The sequence below is a fragment of the Branchiostoma floridae genome, unplaced genomic scaffold, assembly GCF_000003815.2.
Source record: "Branchiostoma floridae strain S238N-H82 unplaced genomic scaffold, Bfl_VNyyK Sc7u5tJ_304, whole genome shotgun sequence".
In the NCBI taxonomy this organism is placed as follows: Eukaryota; Metazoa; Chordata; class Leptocardii; order Amphioxiformes; family Branchiostomatidae; genus Branchiostoma; species Branchiostoma floridae.
Window position 1 is genome coordinate 3,893 of NW_023365800.1, and position 20,339 is coordinate 24,231.

At 40.4% G+C, this 20,339-nt stretch overlaps 2 protein-coding genes across 2 annotated transcripts; both read left to right on the top strand.

Moving 5' to 3' along the window:
* The first annotated feature begins 369 nt into the window (after positions 1–369).
* Positions 370–6,969, top strand: LOC118408649. Its single transcript, XM_035809506.1, has 7 exons — positions 370–489; positions 1,507–1,969; positions 2,839–3,011; positions 3,552–3,693; positions 4,260–4,313; positions 5,036–5,101; positions 6,021–6,969. Exons 2-7 carry the CDS (start codon positions 1,510–1,512, stop codon positions 6,077–6,079), a joined length of 954 nt encoding a protein of 317 aa, XP_035665399.1. The 5' UTR covers positions 370–489; positions 1,507–1,509; the 3' UTR covers positions 6,080–6,969.
* Positions 6,970–10,971: 4,002 nt separating this feature from the next.
* Positions 10,972–20,140, top strand: LOC118408650 (5'-nucleotidase-like). The gene is made up of 7 exons (XM_035809507.1): positions 10,972–11,173; positions 13,042–13,179; positions 14,810–15,023; positions 16,092–16,277; positions 16,897–17,100; positions 17,398–17,510; positions 19,934–20,140. Exons 1-7 carry the CDS (start codon positions 10,991–10,993, stop codon positions 20,108–20,110), a joined length of 1,215 nt encoding a protein of 404 aa, XP_035665400.1. The 5' UTR covers positions 10,972–10,990; the 3' UTR covers positions 20,111–20,140.
* Positions 20,141–20,339: the final 199 nt, after the last annotated feature.

Sequence of the window (20,339 nt, forward strand, 5' to 3'; positions counted from 1 at the left end):
TGGTTTGCCCCAACAAACTAGGGGTGTTGCACAGTACAAGAACAAGAAGAACAAGAAGAACAGGTGTTTTGCCTTGGAATAGTGCATCACTAAAACAGGGGTTTTACATTACCTTTACAAACGATCTAGTTCAGACTAATAATAGATAAATAAATAAAGAAATGATGGATGAAGATAGATTTACTGTTATTATCAACCGTTGGAATATTTTGATGATTAATGTGATAAATATGACAGTTTTACCAAACTATAAACCCCCATCTTTTAAGTAGTTCTTTCCCATCCAAGATGGCGTACCAAAAGGCTTTTTTTTTCTGTTCCACGGGTAAAAAAATTACGACAATTTCGCGATTGAGACCTGTACTTAAGTGCTAACCTGTACATTTCTTGCAACAAAATAATCTGTTGCGAAATAGGACCGAATACTCATGACATCTTGGATGGTGTTAATCAAAACGAAAGAAGAAAGAAGTGTAGACGCCAAAACAGGTAAGGGGGAGGGGGGCGCCTCAACTTTTACAAACTTAGTTCGGATCCTGCTTCCTCTATTTCTTAAGGCATCAAATGCAGGATAGAATATGTCCGGAAACTTAAGCAATCTAGCAAGGAGAACCTAGTTGGTCGTTTGAATGACAATGAACGAGTTTCTCCAAAACCTCCTTTCATGTACTTGTAGTGCTATATACCTTGATACCTTGATACTGCATCTAGGAGAGAAGGCTTCAGCCTGTTGTGTCCAGATCTTCACGTGACATATATGATATACATGGAAATTGAAATGTGGTAAATGCAGAAATATTCGCAGTTGTTTGATGTTCCCAGTTTTCCCTATGCCCGCACCACTGCAAATAACAAAACCATTGCAAAAAAAATTCTGTCTTTATCACCCATATAATACCCCTTCTCTGAACCATTGATGTGTTGGAGACGCCTGTTATGGTGAAGACACATACTATTACTATATATAGTATTAGATACTTACAAAGTTGAACATAGACCCGATCTTTGAAAATTGAATGCGCATTGAAGTACTGTAAATGCATTTAAGTTCACGGGGATTTAATTTTGCATTAGCGAGAAAGCGGAGTGCTCGCGATTGTTTTAAGTTCGCGGTGAGTGCCATAGACTGCAATCTCATACTATAATGGATAAATGTTTGCGGTGGTTTTAGGTTTGCGGTGAAGCGGTCACTGCAAAAACCGCAAACAGAAAAGCACTGCAAACTTTCCTGCATTTACAGTACTACCTATCCTGATCACACAATTGACCACACCAACACTGCCAAAGGCTACTGTTAGAATGTCTGTCTGTGGTCCCTAGTAGGTGGTTTCCAACTGGCTGTCAGTACGTGTTTCCACTACTACTGTACAGTTTGAGACTATAGCACAATTGCAAACTCAAAACCACAACACTCTTAGACTATTTTCTTTTTAGTCCTACTTTAAAATTACTTGCATTAATCATTTTAATGCATAACTTGACAGTATGTTCTGTATGCTGTTGCAGGGTATGGCACATGGACAATATGACACCAATGACTTCCTGTATGATGCAGTACTTTTCTATGAGAAGGACGATCCAGACAAGCGTAAGATTGAAGAGATCAGAACAATACTAGAAAGTGACAGTTGGGGAGTCAACGTCTTTGATCCACATCGTAGTGAGGATGTCAACAAGATGGACACTTTCCAACAGTCGTTCAGAAACAGCCGCCACGCCATCGTGTTTCTCACCAATACGGTTCTACGCTACATGGAAGAGAAGAAAAATGCAGAGGCGACGTTTCGGATGTCAACCTTCCTGTGTAGCATGTTGTCAAGTCATGATGAGAAAATCGCTCGACGGCTGATTCCGATTAAGTTGACCAATGACAGAACTACTCCATTTCTGCTGTGTGACCTGAGTGTATTGGAGCCAGAACAAGCGGGTTTTAGGAGAAAACTTTTCAGGTGTCTCAGTGTGCCACCAGGTAAGTAGGTATAACCAGCTGTACTTCATTACAACAAATAGAAATGGTAGTTTTTATCCTTTCCTTTACCATACATGATGAATATGATGATGGACCAAGTTAAAGTTTTACCAATGGTTACTAGCTGTAAGTCTTTCCACACATACAAAATTGTGAGAGTGAGTGAGTGAGAGGGTGAGTGAGTGAGTGAGTGAGAGGGTGAGTGAGTGAGTGAGAGGGTGAGTGAGTGAGTGAGTGAGTGAGTGAGAGGGTGAGTGAGTGAGTGAGTGAGTGAGTGAGAGGGTGAGTGAGTGAGTGAGTGAGTGAGTGAGTGAGTGAGTGAGTGAGTGAGTGAGAGGGTGAGTGAGTGAGTGAGTGCTTGGGTAAGTATGAGTGAGTGAGTGAGTGAGTGAGTGAGTGAGTGAGTGAGTGAGTGAGTGAGTGAGTGAGTGAGTGAGTGAGTGAGTGAGTGAGTGCTTGGGTAAGTATGAGTGAATGAGTGAGTAAGATACATCTAGATCCACACCTTGCATTTCTTTAGTCAATTCATTGCCTTTTCTTATGCTCCCCTAAGCATATAGATGTACCAAATAAGCAAACCAGTATGTTTTACTTTCAGATGGTTTACTGGTTACTAGTATGTAAACAAACAAGTCATGTGCATGTTCAGGGCTTGAAGTATGAACATGCAATGTTTCAATTTTTTACGCAGTTATCATACAAATATCCTGAGCGCTCAATTACTTTGTAGAAAATACTCCCCTGTACTGACCTGGACCTAAATTTCATTTTGCAGGTAAATGTTTTAAATAATTTGCATGCAAAATTTTGCCAACATGCAACTTTGAATGTAAATAGAAATTGAGCACTGATGTTGGGTTGTTCTACAGGACCAAACACCCCTTCACAGGTCCAGGCAAAACAGAAGGTACAGGAGGCCCAGCAGACTGTGGTACTGACAGATGCTGTGGTACAGAGGCTAGCAGTACAGCTACATGTCCCACCAGAGGTCATGGCTGACATACAGCAGGAGTACGGAGGATGCAAGGCAAGGGCTATGGAGGTGGGCAGCAAGTGATGCACAGATTATTTCATGTTTTTCCCCAAACATGAAACAGTTAAATCATACATACACACCAGATTTTTAGCAACAGTCAAACCTACTCAACCAACAATCTCTTCAAGCCGGCCAGTGATCACAATGACGGCTTTTTTTTGTCCCAAAAAGTTTTCCACAATACTCAGGGCTCCAGTGTGGAATCCAGGCTATTGTAGTGACAGCAAAAACTTTAGGGAGTTTAGCTATGGGACTGAGTGAGTTAGTAAACTGACTTGAGAACATGCTCATGTTCATGTACCTCATGTTGTGAATAATCATAGCTTTGCTATATTTCTTTATTTACACCACGTACCAGTATATGAATTTTGTGCTGATATCAACAGAAGATTGTCCGAATTATCAGGCCTGTATCTGTCTTCAAGTTGTTAATTTTTATTGTCAAATCTGTCATTTAAAGTTTAAAAAAAATGTTCATTTCAAACCAAAAAGGTGATTGAATGTGCACAAACAAACTGTACACTGATTGTTTGCCTGTGTTTCCAGGTGGTAGACTGTTGGAGAACTCGCTATGGTGAGGAGGCCTCCATGGACGAGCTGACTGATGCTCTGCGGAGCATGGCAAGGCAGACTCTGCGGAGCACAGTAGGGGCGCCCCAACAGGAGGAACCACGTCGGCAGAGTCCAGGTAATGCTTCAGTTTCTTTCTTTCTTTTAATATTCATAATGACACAACTCATTACAAGAGTCAGCTTAGGCAGCTTGTGCTGGTAATGGCTAACCCACAAAATTGCAGACGATCATACACAGAACTGATTACAATAAGCATTAGAATTGCACCAATGCCCGTAGGAGGTGCAGCCTCGGCCGGGCTCCAAAGCCAGAAAATTTGTCCTGGTGTACTGCCAGATACCGTGGGTACTCTTAAGGTAGGTCACAGCATCTATTTGTCACCAGGCCCAAATATACATGTAGCCCGCATACAGGGCACCCCACGGGGCCATGTAGGGGTCACACCCAAAAGTGCAAAAAAAAAGCCTGCCTGGGAAACCTGCCTGGCAGGGTCCCTTTTTCCAAAATTAGCCTAGGGTATCTAGGTCACCAAATTGTCAACCTTGAGGACTCAGAAGTGTGTTTGATAAAGTCTGCTCTTCTTCTCAGATGCCCCTATTTTGAACCACCTCCTGTTGTCACATGTAAACTGCAGTCTTTGATTGATCAAGGAAAGCTCACATTCATTTTCCTCCCACACAGTTAGGCTGCAGCCTCCAGAGGATCTGCCCTCCAATGTAGGAGTCCCGCCAGTAGGTAGGTATAATATAGTGTTTGCTTTACTATGTAGGGTTTCTCCTCATCAATTGCCTGGAGCTACTTCCTGACCAAGGGACATTGATAAGCATCAGTTCAACAAGCAGGGTTCTAGCCAGGATTTCATTTTAGCTTATGGTAAGGGCAAAGCAACTAATCTGGAGGTGGTGTGGAAGGGGGATCTTGGCCCTTCTGCAGTGAGATTTTGAAAATGAAGAGTAAAAAGTTGGCATTGTAAGGGTACCTGTGATGTGACTTAACTCTGTTAGTCATAACATCACATGTAAATTGAAGGATTGTTTTTGGTCAGTTTGGAGTGGCATATCATCATTTTTCATATTTGATCGACATTGTTCAACTAGTAAATGGCGAAAATTAGCATAGTGGTCCTGATTTTAGCATGGACTGGTCACAAATTATTTATAACGTAGTGGCCCGTTACGCTAAAAATGCACTAGCTAGAACCCTGACAGGTGAGCAATAAGTTTGTGGCCTCACTCAGAAATAAGGTGCACAACTCAGATTCCAGTGGGCACAGTGATATATTCGTGCACCAGAATTCGAGTTGTGCACATTATTTCTGAGAAATCACTGATCACCCCTCGTACATGTACTTTGTTGTTTTGTGTAGTTTTTATTTCACAGATAGCAACATTGCTTCTCTATCAATATTGTTTCTTGACCTGATACAATGTCCAAACAACTATTTGCTTCTTTTGCAGCATCTTTGGAAGCAGACATGGGAATTTTGTCCCTAGATACAGACCAGTCCCAAAGGAAAGCTGCAGGTAAACTATTGGTTCTTCTGATTTGTAGCCTGGTATCCACACCTGTTATAATAGTTGCCAGGCCTCTTTGTCTTCTCTCACATGTCACTGACAAAAGTGTCACTGACAATAGATAGTGGATACTATCTGAAATGTCTGACCATTTCCAAAAGCATATCCAGTTGCTTGAGTTACTGCTTTTTGGCATATCTTATTACCTGGATGTCTATTAGTAAGCTTCATCGATGCTTCTCTCACATATTTCACTTGGCAGCTATAATACATGTATAGCGGGTAATACATGTAGGTTTGGATGCCTGATTTTTAAGATAGGGGATAAGTTGCAGTCCATTTCAGTCAGGTAGAATTGGCCAAGGAGATATACCCACTTAACCTCGGTCAATTTGAGTTTGTCTTTAAGTTTGTACCTTCCTCCAAGAGAGTGAAGTATTATTTTGAGCATGTTTGTTTCTGTCTTTCTTATGAGTTACCTGCAAATCAGCAGGGACAAGAGGTTGAGTCTGATATTTCCTGTTGCGCTGCAGCCGAACGATGATGATGTTACTTTGTGTGAAGTTTTTAACTACATACCATGGTTGTGCTCTAAGGTACTACTCTCCAACCAAAAGTTCAGCTCCTGCTGTTTTTTTTAAGGCACTTTTGTTTGGCTCGATTCTTTGCCTCATTTCTTTTCATCCTCCTATCAAACATGAAGAAACTTGACAAAATATAATAAAGCACTTTAAAAACGGCCAGAGCCAAACTACTGCTAAATTCTGTAAAGAAGCTAAGTAGTGGAATTTCTTAAGACATGCACACATGTATGACATGGGGCATATGAAATATACTTAAGGGGTTAGATTTTATAATTCTTGTGTTGCAGCTGTCTGTATGAGTGTAAAAACACAGTAACAGTTGACATCTGTTTCCTTTGTTCTAGGTAAAGAGGACAAGAAGAAAGCCACCAGTTCTCAACGGCAGAAAGAACCAGCACTGTGAAACACAACAGAACACATCTCTGCATTACTCTGCAATAATGTTTGTTGCACTGTTACGGTCCCATTTGAACTGGTGCCTGCATAGAGGGTTTATCCCTGACTGTGCTCTTAAGCAACAAATTTGTCCCAGTGGACTGCCGGATATTTACACAGATAGGTTATGGCATCCATTTATTGCCAGGTCCCAGGCTGATTTTAACAGCAAGTTTAAATAATCAAGGCTCTGGCCGTGCCCAAAAATAGCCTAGTATCCGCAAATGGGACTGTAGCCTAAGTAGAGAAGTGTGTGAAATGAACAGTTTTCATTGATAATGTTACATTATATAAAGGAGCTTTCATCATGATGAAATATATATGTTGAAGATGTTAGAGGGAAAACATTTGGGCAATCAATTGTCAGTAATATAGATTAGTAATTGTTTATAAAATGACTGTAAGTCATGAGTCTTGAGGACTACAGAATTTGTATTTGAGCTTACTTTTAGCTTGTTGTAATTATAAGGAAGTTTGACTTGTCTGAGACAAGAAAAATGGGGGTAAGGATTAACACTAGCTGGGAATCATCCATATGGAAAGGGTGGGATAAAACTGCAACAGGCTGCTGGATTTTAGACTATATAAAAAGCCTATAACCTGAGACAGGTTATTGGGATAGGAGGTGTCTGGCAGTTATGTCTGTACAGATTTTAATGTATATTTTGATCCTATGGATATTTTTATATGAATATATACTTAGTGATACAATATATTTGAAAAAGAATGAGGACTCAGAATATTCTAAACAAATTTTAGAATAAAACAATGTATATTTTACATATTTGTATAGAGTGTACATGATTATGTGACCAAGATAAGGCGATATGTCACCACTGGTAAAATAAAATAAACAAACAAACAAACAAACCAAAACTGGGGAGTACACTTGAATGATGTCATAAGACAACAAAGTGCATGAAAACATTCTGCCATTTTTTTACCTTTATTTTACTCTTCAGCCTAAGCCGTTTTCAAACCTGCAAGGGTTATTGTGTACATATATTATGTGCCTTTCATAAATATAGGCACTGGAGCAACATGCAAGTAATGTCACTGTATTCAAATGAGACTTGTAGTAGAATCAACTATTGTAAAGATCTGAGCTTTCTTCCAACACAAAGAAAACACTCACCATGAATTATTAGTCGATCTCTTTGACCTTCATCAGACGTCTGATTCATTGCGCTGACTTTCCAAAAACCAGAAGTGTGATGACATCAGGAGTGAATCAAAGGTGGCGGGAAGACGGAATCTGCCACCGCGAGTAAGGGTTGATGCACCCTGATGTAACGTTAGATTGGCTCCTTCATGCCCCTAACAAAGTAGTCCTTTTCCGGGTCCAAAATAAAATGCAGAAATTTTCGCATTTCGCAAAAACCACCGAGAACAATCCTTTTCCCGCTACCTCGAAATTAAAGCCTCGCGAACTTAAATGCATTTACAGTCCTCTGTGATGTATTTGTCACTTAAGATTCACCCATTATGTCATCACAGTTCTAACTTGCGGAAAGTCAGCGCGGGGAATCAGACATCTTTTGAAGGTCGGTCAGAGAGACCGAAAATTCATAATGAATGTTTTCTTTGTGTTGGAAGAAAGTTCAAATGTCACTGTATCTATCAACGATTTTCATACTCAAATTTATTGATTATTATTGAGATGAATCAACTTGATGATGCGAGATATTACATAGTCATTTAAAAAAAAAGGTGAATTGTTGTCATTTGTATTTATTAATAAGATATAATGTTGTACAGTCATTCAGCGCATTTGCTGCTCTGCAAATATCAGCATTTGGGACTAGACTTGAGGAACACAAGAAAGAGGCTGACAACTTGAACACTACGAAATTCACTAGATCCCAGAAAAGACAAGCACAGAGAGAAGACAAGAAATCTGCGGTCACGGACCACGTTGCTAGAAAGAACTGCGTTATTGACTGGGAGGGGGCAAGGGTTATATACAGAGAAGACAACAGGAGGATCCGTTGGATTAAAGAAGCAGTCTGGATAAGAAAGTCCACCCCAGTGATGAACCGGGACGAAGGGGGGTACAAGCTCAGCCACGTTTGGGATAGTGTTCTTGCCGCAAAAGCGCCACCTACATCGGCTACATATAGCGGCAACAAGCAGAACTCCAGTCAGAAGCTCTGAGGAAGATGTCTGACAGACATCTAAACGTCAGCAGGTGAGATAAACTGGTTGTGTGAAAGAAAACTTTTATGTCCGATCAGCATATTCTGTTCAATACCTTTTCAGTACCAGTATTCTGTTCACCCAGTGTCCCAACCTCCTCGGGTGCATGGGTTTACCGCTTGAGTATTGCTTGGGCAAAAGTCACAAATGAATTTCACGGTAGCAGAAAATCCATAAATTGCGTTAATGCAAAAATCTTACGTGTGTTGACTGACTACTTGCTGTGTGGCGAACACGGAAAATGTAAGACGAACAAAAAAAATTGTTTTTCTCCCATGCTTGTATATGCTTTTCAATGTAACTGATTGTTTTCCAAACATGATTAAAAAATAATATCTTCAAAAGCTGTTTTCGTTACCTCTCTTTCAATATTTAACAAATGAAAAAAAAGGATTACGTAACTGTATGATTGGTCTCAACTGGAAAACGTGCGTTGTTTACCACCCAGTTTATATGATTTTCTTTCATCTCTGGTTTCTAATGACTTCAGGTTAGACTATATTTCTCATTGCGTTTCGGACCACGCCTGAGGTAGGGCGTGTATTTTTGCTGTGCAGGAACCTGACAAGTCGCACCATAACAGGAGATCAACAGCAGTCCCAAACTGCTGACACTGGTATGTTTTTTGGGAAAATATCTTAACTGTACAGATAAGAAGTGGGTTTTGTTTTCCAAAATCTATGTAATTGCAAATATTTATATTCAGAATTACCCAGTGCCTTGCTTGGTGTACAACGTGTTTTCTTTTGACCGCCGATAGCAACACTGCCAAATTAGACTATTGCTGTGACGTCACACGACCGTACAAACTTTATCAAAACCACTGAGTTCATCGCGAATAACGACTTTAGATATTCTTAAAAAATGAATCTACTGCTTGAATCCATATCCTCCATACAAAATTCCGAAACAACTTCAGTCTACAATTACGTAATCGCGATGTGGTTAAGAGCCCAATGTTTATCTCTGGAAACCATTTTGAATGGGTCCAACACAAAGTAACCTTAGGATCCGATACTTTCGATCTTTTGATCACTTTAGAAAAATCATTTATTCTGAGGTCTTAAAAAAGGTATGTAACGTTGCCAGCAAAAAGACACTTAAAGACAGATACTCGTAGCAGAAACATCCTGTACAGAGATGTGGAAGTCGCAAGAAGACATCAGAATTATGATCATGAACATTGTTCTCAACACATTATAATTGTTCAACTTCCACATCTTTATTGTCTACACACCAGTGACACCAGAAGACATCAGAATTATGATCATAAACATTGTTCTCAACACATTATAATTGTTCAACTTCCAGATCTTTCTTGTCTTCACACCAGTGAGATCTTCAAAATCCAAACAGCAACAGTAAAACGGGTTTTGGGGATGGGGGGGGGGGGGGGTGCGGTGTGGGTGGGGGGATAGATTAAAGACACACTTGCATGTTGTATGATATGAGGAACTGATTTAAAACCGCTTAATGATTAATGATGGGAATTGTAAACTTGTGACATGTGTATGTTAGTCAATGATGAACATTACGATGCATAAATTATGTAAATGTACAAACGTTCGATATATTTCACGGAGGTTTGAGTTTGCCGAACTCTAGTTAAGCCTGGGTTTGCCACTTGAATTTTGCTGGAGCAAAAACCCCAAATAAAAATGTATTCACGGTAGAAAATTTATAAATTGCGCCAACGCAAAAACTCGGAAAAGTACGGAAATCAAAACGGCACTGTTTTCACTATAAAAGGTCGAAGAGAGGACCTTATCGTTTTAGATATTTTCTATGTAGTTCAGGTTAGTCTTGTTTATTCCAGTTGAAAAAGTCCGGACACCTATAGGAACTTCTCTAACTTACCTTTTATAGTCATACCAACGCGAGAGTGGAATGTCACAGCAAAAAAATGGGGACATAGCATTGAAAAAGGACGTTTTATTCATCGATATGTTGCGTCCATCCGACATCGCAATTTAATGACCCTCTACTGAAGTTTCTCTAAATAATTACCAGAAAGTCTCCTTTCAAAAAAGCGAATTAGTTTTATAACGTTGTTAATCGTATTGGTGTACAGAAGATCTTCAGTTGCCTGGGTTTGTTTGTCTTGTTATTTTTTCTATACCAGCCGAAAAATTTACGCAAGGGTTAATGATTATGGGTGTACGGCCTTTATTGCCAGTATTCTTTATAAGTAGATCGCATTGAAGGGGGGGGGGGGGGGGGTATCAGCATTTCAGTTGCACATTCCAGTGCAAATTGAATTTTGACTTCTAAAAAAGGGGGGCAACTTTTGATCAAAAAGGTCCATTAGGCAGGACAGAATCATGATTCTTTTGATAGGGCAAAAAATATGACCTTTATCATGTTTGACCTGTAGCTACATATAGGTTACGACCTGTTGCTGGACAGCCGAATCGACTGGACGGGGGTGGGGAATGGTGAAATACTGTAAATGCAGACATATTCGCGGTGGTTTAATGTTCGCGGTTTTCGCGGTGGCCGTTTCACAGCGAACTTTAAACCACTGCGAACATTTTTCAGTTAGAGACTACAGTGCATGGTGCTGCCACGAACTTGAAAACGCCGCGAAAAGTCCTTTTTTCCGCTACCGCGGACTTAAATCGCCTGAAGTTTTAATGCACTTACAGTATTGGTCAACATGGCGTGGCCTTTATACGGATGCACGATGTTTCTTCTTGCGTTTCTTCTGTCAGTTCTGGTGTCTGCCCGAGCGTTTGAACTGACCGTGCTGCACACGAATGACGTGCACTCGCGTATCGAGGAGATAGACCCTACGGGAGGGAGTTGCAATGCTGCCGAAGCAAACGCCGGAGAATGTTACGGTGGGATGGCGAGGATGGCGACCAAGGTATTTTATTGGTGTACACTAAAATAAGGGCCAGTTCACACGAGAAAAATTTATGGTCGTACGACAATGACATATACCAAAGCCATCTGTTATTGGCAAACTTTTATTTTAATTTGTGTGAACAGACCCCGAGGCGTCGGCGACAGATATTTTATGGCCCGGTCATACGTTAACATCAGGGTCGACGTACGACCGCTCTTGACCGCCCGACGGGAGGTCTGCGACGCTCTTTCGTCGTGTGAACAGAAACATGTCGCCCGTCGCTTTCTCCCGCGCAAATTTCTGAACCTACACCACTTTTCTTAGTCCTACTTATCTGCCGTCTCTCTGTATTTTTGCGCTTTTGTTTACATCAAAGCAGACATAACATTGGAAAATTAGTAATTTAGTGTGCATGTCACGACAAACACTTTTTTTCGTTAACATTCCGGCCAGGCCTGAGACCACGGTTTTAAAATTTGACCTTAGCAGCATAGGACATCGAATCTGCGTTACACTCTAAATACGTTGATGGGTGTCAAAGAGTGCAAAATTTTGTGTTAAATGTTCAAATGAGTAAGATATTTCATTGTTTTCATAGTTTTAGCTTATCAGTGACCCCGCGTGTCTGTTTGAAAAGCCTTGTACTTTGCTCCCGGTCCAGAGTCAAGGGGTCACTGCATGGTGTGGGGGTACCGGTGGTGGTGGTGGTGGGTGGTTTGGGGTGTCTTAGGTCAACTCATTTCGTCCATCGTTTGAGAGATCATAGAGGGCCCGGGTGTTTTTTTTTCTTCTTCTGCCCATCTTCCTTCTTCCTTAATACAACGTTGATATGGTTGCATGGATGACAGTAGCGTGTGCATCAATTTCTGACCGTTCATAAAAATATATCATGAAGAGGATTGAAGAAAATATCAGAAAACCTATCGCGCTATAGAATTCCAACGTCACTGAGTTCCAAGGCCAAAAGAATTAGGTAAAAGAACAAAAACGGAGAATCTATTGTTCATTATACCATACTCTGTACATGTGTGTCATTTGTTTGTCTTTCATGACTTCTTTCATATCATTCTGAGAATAGAGCGATGGGGCTTTGCTTCTCAATACTCGCACTCTCACATCAGGTTAACGTTAAGGGTTCCCAGAGGTAGTCATCCATACAATTAAATCTACCCTGTCCATACGTATTTCGTGTTGTTGCTGTTAATTGTAGACGCTTTTATGTGGCGTCCTAAGTGACCTATCGAGTTGGGCTATATATGAACGCAACTATACATATACCTTTATATGTTTGGCTGCTGCTCTCTGCTACATCTGCTGCTGTAAGCACTGTGTCACAGTGTGTGTGTGTGTGTGTGTGTGTGTGTGTGTGTACATGTGTGTGTGTGTGTGTGTGTGTATGTGTGTGTGTGTGTGTGTGTGTACATGTGTGTGTGTGTTTGTGTGTGTGTGTGTGCACATGACTGTGTGTTTGTGTGTGTGTGTGCGCACATGAGTGTGTGTGTTTGTGTTCGTGTGTGTGTGTGTGTTTGTTTGTGTGTGTGTGTGTGTGTGTGTTTGTGTGTGTGTTTTATATGTGTCTGTCTGTGTGTGTGTGTGTGTGCGCACATGAGTGTGTGTGTTTGTGTTTGTGTGTGTGTGTTTGTTTGTGTGTGTGTGTGTGTTTGTGTGTGTGTGTGTGTCTGTGTCTGTGTGTGTGCGTGTGTGTGTGTGTGTGTGTGTGTGTGTGTGTGTGTGTGTATGGGGCTGTATGGTGTATTGGGGTATATCTATTGTCATGTATTGTGCCCGAGACAAAAAATATATATATATCTCCGTTGTATTTGCTGAGACTACTGTATTTACTGTATCTAAGACGCATTTACTGGTTTTGTAAATGAAAAACAAAGGTTAAGGAGATGCGTCGTAACGATGACAACGTACTGCTGCTTGATGGAGGTGACCGGTTCCAAGGAACGCCATGGTTTACGGAGTTTGACGGCCTCGCCTCCTCGCGATTTATGAACATACTGCAGTATAACGCCATGGTAGGTCTTCCTTCTTACAGTGTACGTTTACCAGGAATTACGTTTTTGGAAAGTTAAACGTTTGTAGAAGATTTAGATTACCTTCACTAAGAAGGTGTAGATCAATTAGTACTATACTATGGAATTTGATATCGACAAATTTTAAATGATTACATTTATTATAAATGTAATCATTCAAAATTATATTTTGAGTTAGAAGAACACAGTTTCCTGTCAAGGTGACTGACATTGACGCGGATAAGAGTATAGTGGGGTGCATTTGAGAGGCCATTTATTCACAGCAAACGAATACTAGTATGTTGAATTTAAGGGCATAATCTACAAAACAACTAAAAAAAGTGGTGTTGCCCTTCAACATTTTGACGCCATTTTTAGAATAGGGCGATGAGGGGTCATAGGAAACTTCGAGTAGTGCAGCCGACTCATTCAGACAGCTGACTTTAACGGCCATATGCATTAATATACATACTATCCAAACTTTTTAGAGAACCCAATATTGTATATTTGCACACAATAAACCCCATCCAAATTGCCGTTACTTTAACCTCATATTCCCAATGGCCTTTAAGGACCCGGGGTTAGTAACTAGTTAACAGAATAACTTTTTAACACTAAACTGGTGTCACGCGAGGACGCGAGGGGCTGAGGAATATTTCGCACCTATTGTTCGTCGATTAGTGACAATTAGATAACGGCAATACATTACAAAGGACAAATTTGAGCTGGTCCCTTCAGATGCTGGTTACATAGAATAGAAGGACAGACTGAAGAATAGACAGACAACACGACTTGATTACACAAGGTATATCTTTGAAAACTTACTCCAATCGTTGTAACACCAGTTCACCTTTATCCGTGGGGTAACCTTTATCCGTTCCTTTTAAGAACAATGTATTTAGGGGTATAAAGGCGACAGATGATGGTTTTAAACTGCAATACTTTGAAAATAGTACAATTTGAAACGACCGTCCATCGACATAATATCGCTGGATACCCTGTTTAGCAACACAACGGATATAGGTTACCCCGCGGATAAAGGTGACCTAATGTTATACCGGGTCATCAGAGCCGTCTTTTACCTTGTTACATGGTCCAAGTTGTGAGTTTTAGAAGTACGTACTGTTTCTACTTGTCCTTTACTACTGTGGTCCTATTTGTGAGATCTCCTGGTAACTGGTTAGTGATTTTGTATAAGGTTAACGTTCTTGTGTCATCCATTTCATATAAGGTATATTTGTGATTTAAAATTGTATTTAATGATTGTATTTTAATGGTATAGCTAACGTTTCATTTAATGTATCAATTGATATGTATGTAATCATGTGTGGGCCACGACACCAGCAAAATTTAATCATCTTTGCTGCTTGTTGTGCCTCAGTTGGTAAGTTTATGATGATCCATGTACCGCTGGTTTATTCGTGGGATAACCTATATCCGTTGTTTGTAAAAACAGGGTATCTAGGGATATCAAGTCCACGGATATCGACTGTAAACTGCAACATTTTCGAAATATTCTAAAATAAAGCACAGTCTTGGTATACCTAAATACCCTGTCTTTAAAATATATATAGGTTATCCCACGGATAAAGGTGAACAAGCGTTACACACTTATGTCTCGCACTTTTTGAAGGCGCCTGGAAACCACGACTTTGACAACGGTGTTGAGGGCCTGGTTCCCTTCCTGAGAAACGTCACATTTCCGGTGGTGGCCTGCAACATCGACACTTCGGGAGAACCAGAACTGCAGGGTCTGATCAGGCCATCCGTTGTGCTGGACATAGGTGGAGAGAAGGTCGGGATAGTCGGGTACATCCTTGTAAATACACCGGCTTTTTCTCCAACAGGTCAGTACTGAACAATAAGCCACTTCATGGATCCAACTACGCATGCACAGGTCAAAGGTGAAGGCACATGCTTGTATAATAGGGACAAAACCGTTTTTTTCTTATTGGACCTTTCCAGAAAAACCGGACCTGTAAAAATTTGGTTGATCGGATGTTGGACATGTTGGAAAATGAACAGACTATGTCAGCAGGCGTTCACACGTAATTTCGGGGCCTACCGGTCGAGGAAAGCCACAAGATCGAAGTAGATTAGAGCCTATAGTCATTTCTAAAATTTTTACAGTCAATCGTACAGAATCTTGTTAGTCTTGTAGGATTTTAAAACCTCAGTGGTAGTCGAATATTTCACAAACAGATTTCTTTGTTGCTATATGGACCATTGTTTAAGTATCGTCTATTCACAAGTTCTCACATACTGAATCAGGTCCAGGTTCAGGTCCGGACCTGGACCTGATCCTCTGGACCTGAACCGGACCTGGACCTAAATTTTCCGTACCGGTATTCGCCCATATTGTGCATTTTTCAATACATTATATGACCTCCGGATCCGTCCGTCGGTTGTATTACAGTGTTCTACGAGTATGCCTCAAGGGCCTGTGCCTTTGACCCACTCATACGCAGTTTAATTTCTTAAAAGGTGTATGTCATTCACCCTTTACACATCTTATACGCACACGTACTTTTTGTCACTTTAAAACCCTTGTAGTGCTGCGCCCAACATATGTTGGGAAGCATATGTTAGTAGTCTTTTCAATATGCTACTTTTTTGTTACTTTCCTTCCCTATAACGTTATACATCATTACAATGCTTAACTTAAGGTCTCTACTTTTTTTAAACAATGTAGCATAGTGAAAACAGTACCCCTTCTTTTTACATTTATAGTGAAAATTTGCCAGCACCACAAGGGTTTAAGGTAGCAGTATCAAATAATCGTGGTTATAGCGGCGAGCTGGAAGCAGACCTCCAGTTAAAAGATATAAGGGAGGTGTCTGGGGGACATACAATTTCATATTTGAAGTTATCTGATAATATTTTCAATTATTAATCTCTCTACCAAATATTTAAAGGTAACTTGGAATTTCTGGAGGAAGTGGAATCGGTGCAAGCGGAAGTGACGAAACTACTGGGTCAAGGGGTCAACAAGATCATCGCACTGGGGCATGCTGGGTACTCAAAAGACCAGGAAGTGGCGCGAAGGGTGTCGGGAGTGGATGTTGTTGTGGGGGGCCACACCAACACTTTTCTGTATACCGGTAAAATCAACAGAAGCTATTCCTGATGACTAATGAAGCTTAAGCACAGTTTGATATATTATGGATTTTGCGGTTTTCAGTGCTGACAGGGAGGTTTCTAGTGCTCAGTGCCAGCCTCAGCATTGGACTTTCAGTGCTGACGACCACTTCAACACCCGTGTTCCAGTGCTTAGATAGGAGACCGCTACTTTTCTATATTTGCTAATTGACTGCGTTTTCCGCAGCAGCCTCAAACTTTGCTTTTCAATATTCAAAAGTGCGCTTGAAACATGTGTTTGAATGCATATCTACACTTGAACATGGCAATTTACAGAACCTTTGTGTGTAAATGCATCAAGCATGAAGCTTATAGTCGTGCAGCCTTGTGGTATTCAGAAAACAGTATAAATTTGCCTTTACGGACGCCTCTGTGCAAAATTCGTTCATAGATTTCTGCTCAAGCCCTTGCAATAAATCTAATTCTACATTAGACTACATCTGTAATTAAAGTTGATAAACACCACAGATCGACTACAGATGTGCAATAGTCACAAGTACTAAAAATCAAGCTAAAATTTCACATCATACCTTTTAGTAACAGATATAAACTTGTATTTCTCTAATTTTTTACCTATGCTAGGTATACTGCCATCGTCAGAAGTGCCCCTAGGTCCCTACCCGCTGATTATTGACTCCGAGGTGGACCTCGGTCGGCAGGTACCCGTAGTACAGGCCTACGCCTACGGCAAATACCTCGGTCACCTCCGCTTGACGTTTGACAGCGACGGGGACCTTGTCAGGTGGAGCGGTAACCCCATTCTCCTAGACAACTCCATACCTAAGGGTGAGCGATATTACGATAATCATGAATATATAATATATGTACTAATGAGGTATGAAACACTAGAGGCGAGTAGAACATTTTTTTACTCCATTGCAAGCTCGCTCCCCGGATTCGAACCCGCGACCTATCGCACCGGACCTGGGCAGCCAAGCTCCTAAAATCAAGCACGCTACCGATGTCGCCACAAAAGCTAAGACTAGTAAGAGCCCATCTGGCAAGGACGGTAGGAGGTGCTTGAACCCCACTGTTACTCTAAGATATATTTTAACTCACATATTTTCTTTCTTATTGACGAAGATCCTGACGTGCTGGAGGTGGTCACAGATCTGAAGGAAAAATTAAACCACACCAAGGAAGTGATCGGCAGAAGCAATGTTTTTCTCCAAGGAGTTTATGAAACCTGCACAGTGGTGAGATATAGTTTTTCCTTTGTTCCATTACATTCGTCCATAAAGATTTTCATAATTCCAACAGCCTATCCGTGTCAAAATGTTTGAATAGTAGACAATAAATCAAAGCAAAAGGCCCTTGAGACATAAACAAAACATGTATGACATGTTGAACCAAGAACTTCAGTCTTTACTTTAATTCTTCTGGGAGTAATTTGAAATACAATACTTAACCCTCAAACACCCGAGTGGGGTCCGTTTGGACCCCAGGCGTACATTTTGAAGTGCCATTTGAACATTTTTGATCTGAAGATAAAATCCTTCCGTGACTTTGTCAGTCAATATGTCTTATACCTTCTCCCAAGTTTTCGCAAAGATTGGTACAGTTATGTGGAAATTATAAAGAGAGTTTGTGTTCAGTCCCTCTGGGGTCCAAACGGACCCCAGCAAAAATGTGCAGTTTTTAAAACAAACTTTGGAGGCTAACTCCTTAACCACTTATAGTATGACTAATAAACTTTAAGACGATAATAAGAATATAACCCTCAATCCTCACAAAAAAATTTGTGTCATCAACATGTAATGTGACGACATTATGACGTCATTTACCTAATCAGGGCGGCCATCTTGGATTTTGACAGATGACGTCATGAAATTAGCATAAATTAAAATATTTAAGTCATGAAAATTACATTGAATTTCATAGAATTTAATTGTTGTCAGAAAACAGGTGTAGTTTACCAAGAAAACCTTGTTTAAATTGAAATTGTCAAATTTTGGCAAAAATATGCCTGTTAGAATATGGTTGCCATGGCAACCCCCAAAAATGATAAACTTACTTTATTGACTAAAAACATTTGCAAACAATATTTTGTGATAAATTACCAAGTTTCGTAGCTTTAACTCTAGCCGTTCATGAGTTATGCGACATAAATGTTGCTGAGGGCCTCAAAATTCCCCTATCTGGTCGGAATAGGTTTAGTGCAAAACGTGGTCCTTCTGAACTTTTGCATAAATTATGATAATGAGTTAGAATTAGCAACACATTAACATCTCAAAATCTTCCTCTTACATTGACGAAGCAATGTATATACAATGATTGCCGATAAGAAATGGTACTGAGATTTTATGAACAAAACATTTTGGGGTCCGTTTGGACCCCACTCGGTCATTTTAGTCGCAAAGAAAGGTCGGGTGCTTGAGGGTTAAAGAAACATACAAGGTATAAAAGACAGAACAATAAGGCTAATTTATCAAAGCTGTATCGTGCAAGCGAGGTTTGAGTGAAGATTCACGCAGAAATATTTTTACTTTCGAAGTGCGTTGTTTCCAGTTTACTTTGCTTAAGCCAGCATAGTAAGCAAGTCAGCAAAATTTGGGCTTATTTTCAGAGTGTTTAAATCAAACCCTAAATTTGAGTGGTTGACGTGGGAAGGTTGAAAGCTCAAGTCCTGGTTGTCCTTGCCCCCTATTTTCTGCGCTGATGTAAAGTTTCACATTTATAGCACAGGTCGGGTAGTTACCATCGTCCTCTTCAGCAGGACGATTTTGCATGAAAGTCTCATTGATGAGTTATTTCTGCCCATAGACTTTTATGTTATAAAACGTGTTTTACATGGGCGCGTTCATAATGAACCTACTTGAAACATATTGATATCATTCATTCTTTGTCAAGCACATTTACCCTTCATTATGTAAAAAAAAATCCCAATAACCTGTAGACATAAGTCTTCTTTTATGACAATTACAAAATACAGTTAGCCAAGCACAGCAACAGGCACATTTCAGCTGCCAAAAGAAAGCCGCACAACTTAGAACCCAGGACTGTGTACCTCCGACCTAGCGCGCGGCTGCCAAACTTTACTTGCTTATCTCTTCAGTCACAAACAAACTTTCACGATGGCAATTTAAATTTTGAGATCAGTTCGACTGGCTAAAAGGGAATTTAAAAGTACGCGTCCATGCAGCCGTTTCTTTTTTTTCGGCTCGGATCTCTTTTAGTGTGCCCACTCGGAGTAATTATTGCATCGATGAGACTTGAAAGTGTAACTGTAGAAATCATGCTGAAGTAAAAAAAAACTGAACTGAATACGCAAAAAATTGACAATAGTATTTTGTGACGTCACGTTATGTAGATAAAACACGCGCGTAAGGCCAACAGCATCAGGGCTTTATGTCATTTCTAAACAGGGACCGGGGGGGGGGGGGGGTCACCATAAAATTCCTGCAACATATGCTTAGCCACTCATTACGTATTCTACCTACATTACGTGACGTCACGGAAGCAATGGGTTACTCATATTGCTAACTTCAGGACAGACTTGAGTTTAAATTTTTGTCTAATTTTTGTGAAGGAAAATACAGATGAACGTTGCCTCAAGAAAGACTTTGGTCATCTTAAACATTATGATGAATGCTTTAATTTGCTAATTGAATACCCGAAGATGGAGTGTAACATGGGCAACCTGATCACGGATGCAATGGTGCACCAGAACATCAAGTTCCCGGATGAACTCTACTGGAACGACGTCGCCATAGGAATATACAATAGCGACAGTATCCGAGCGTCAATGAGGAAGGGTGATTATTTACAGTCTTATGCTGTGTTTTGTATATTTTGATTCTGCTCGTTTCATATACCTAGATAATGTCCCTTATACGTGCAAGAAAATTGGACATATGTTGTATGAGATGCTATGTGAAGTGATTAAAGTTTAACTTTGTCAGGTTGTTGTTGTTGTTGTGTGTGTGCATTATAAGTTATACGTGTATGTGTGTTAGAGAGAGAGAGAGAGAAAGAAAGAGAGAGAGAGAGAGCATTTGCTTCATAAAGGTTACGTCTGGAGGAAT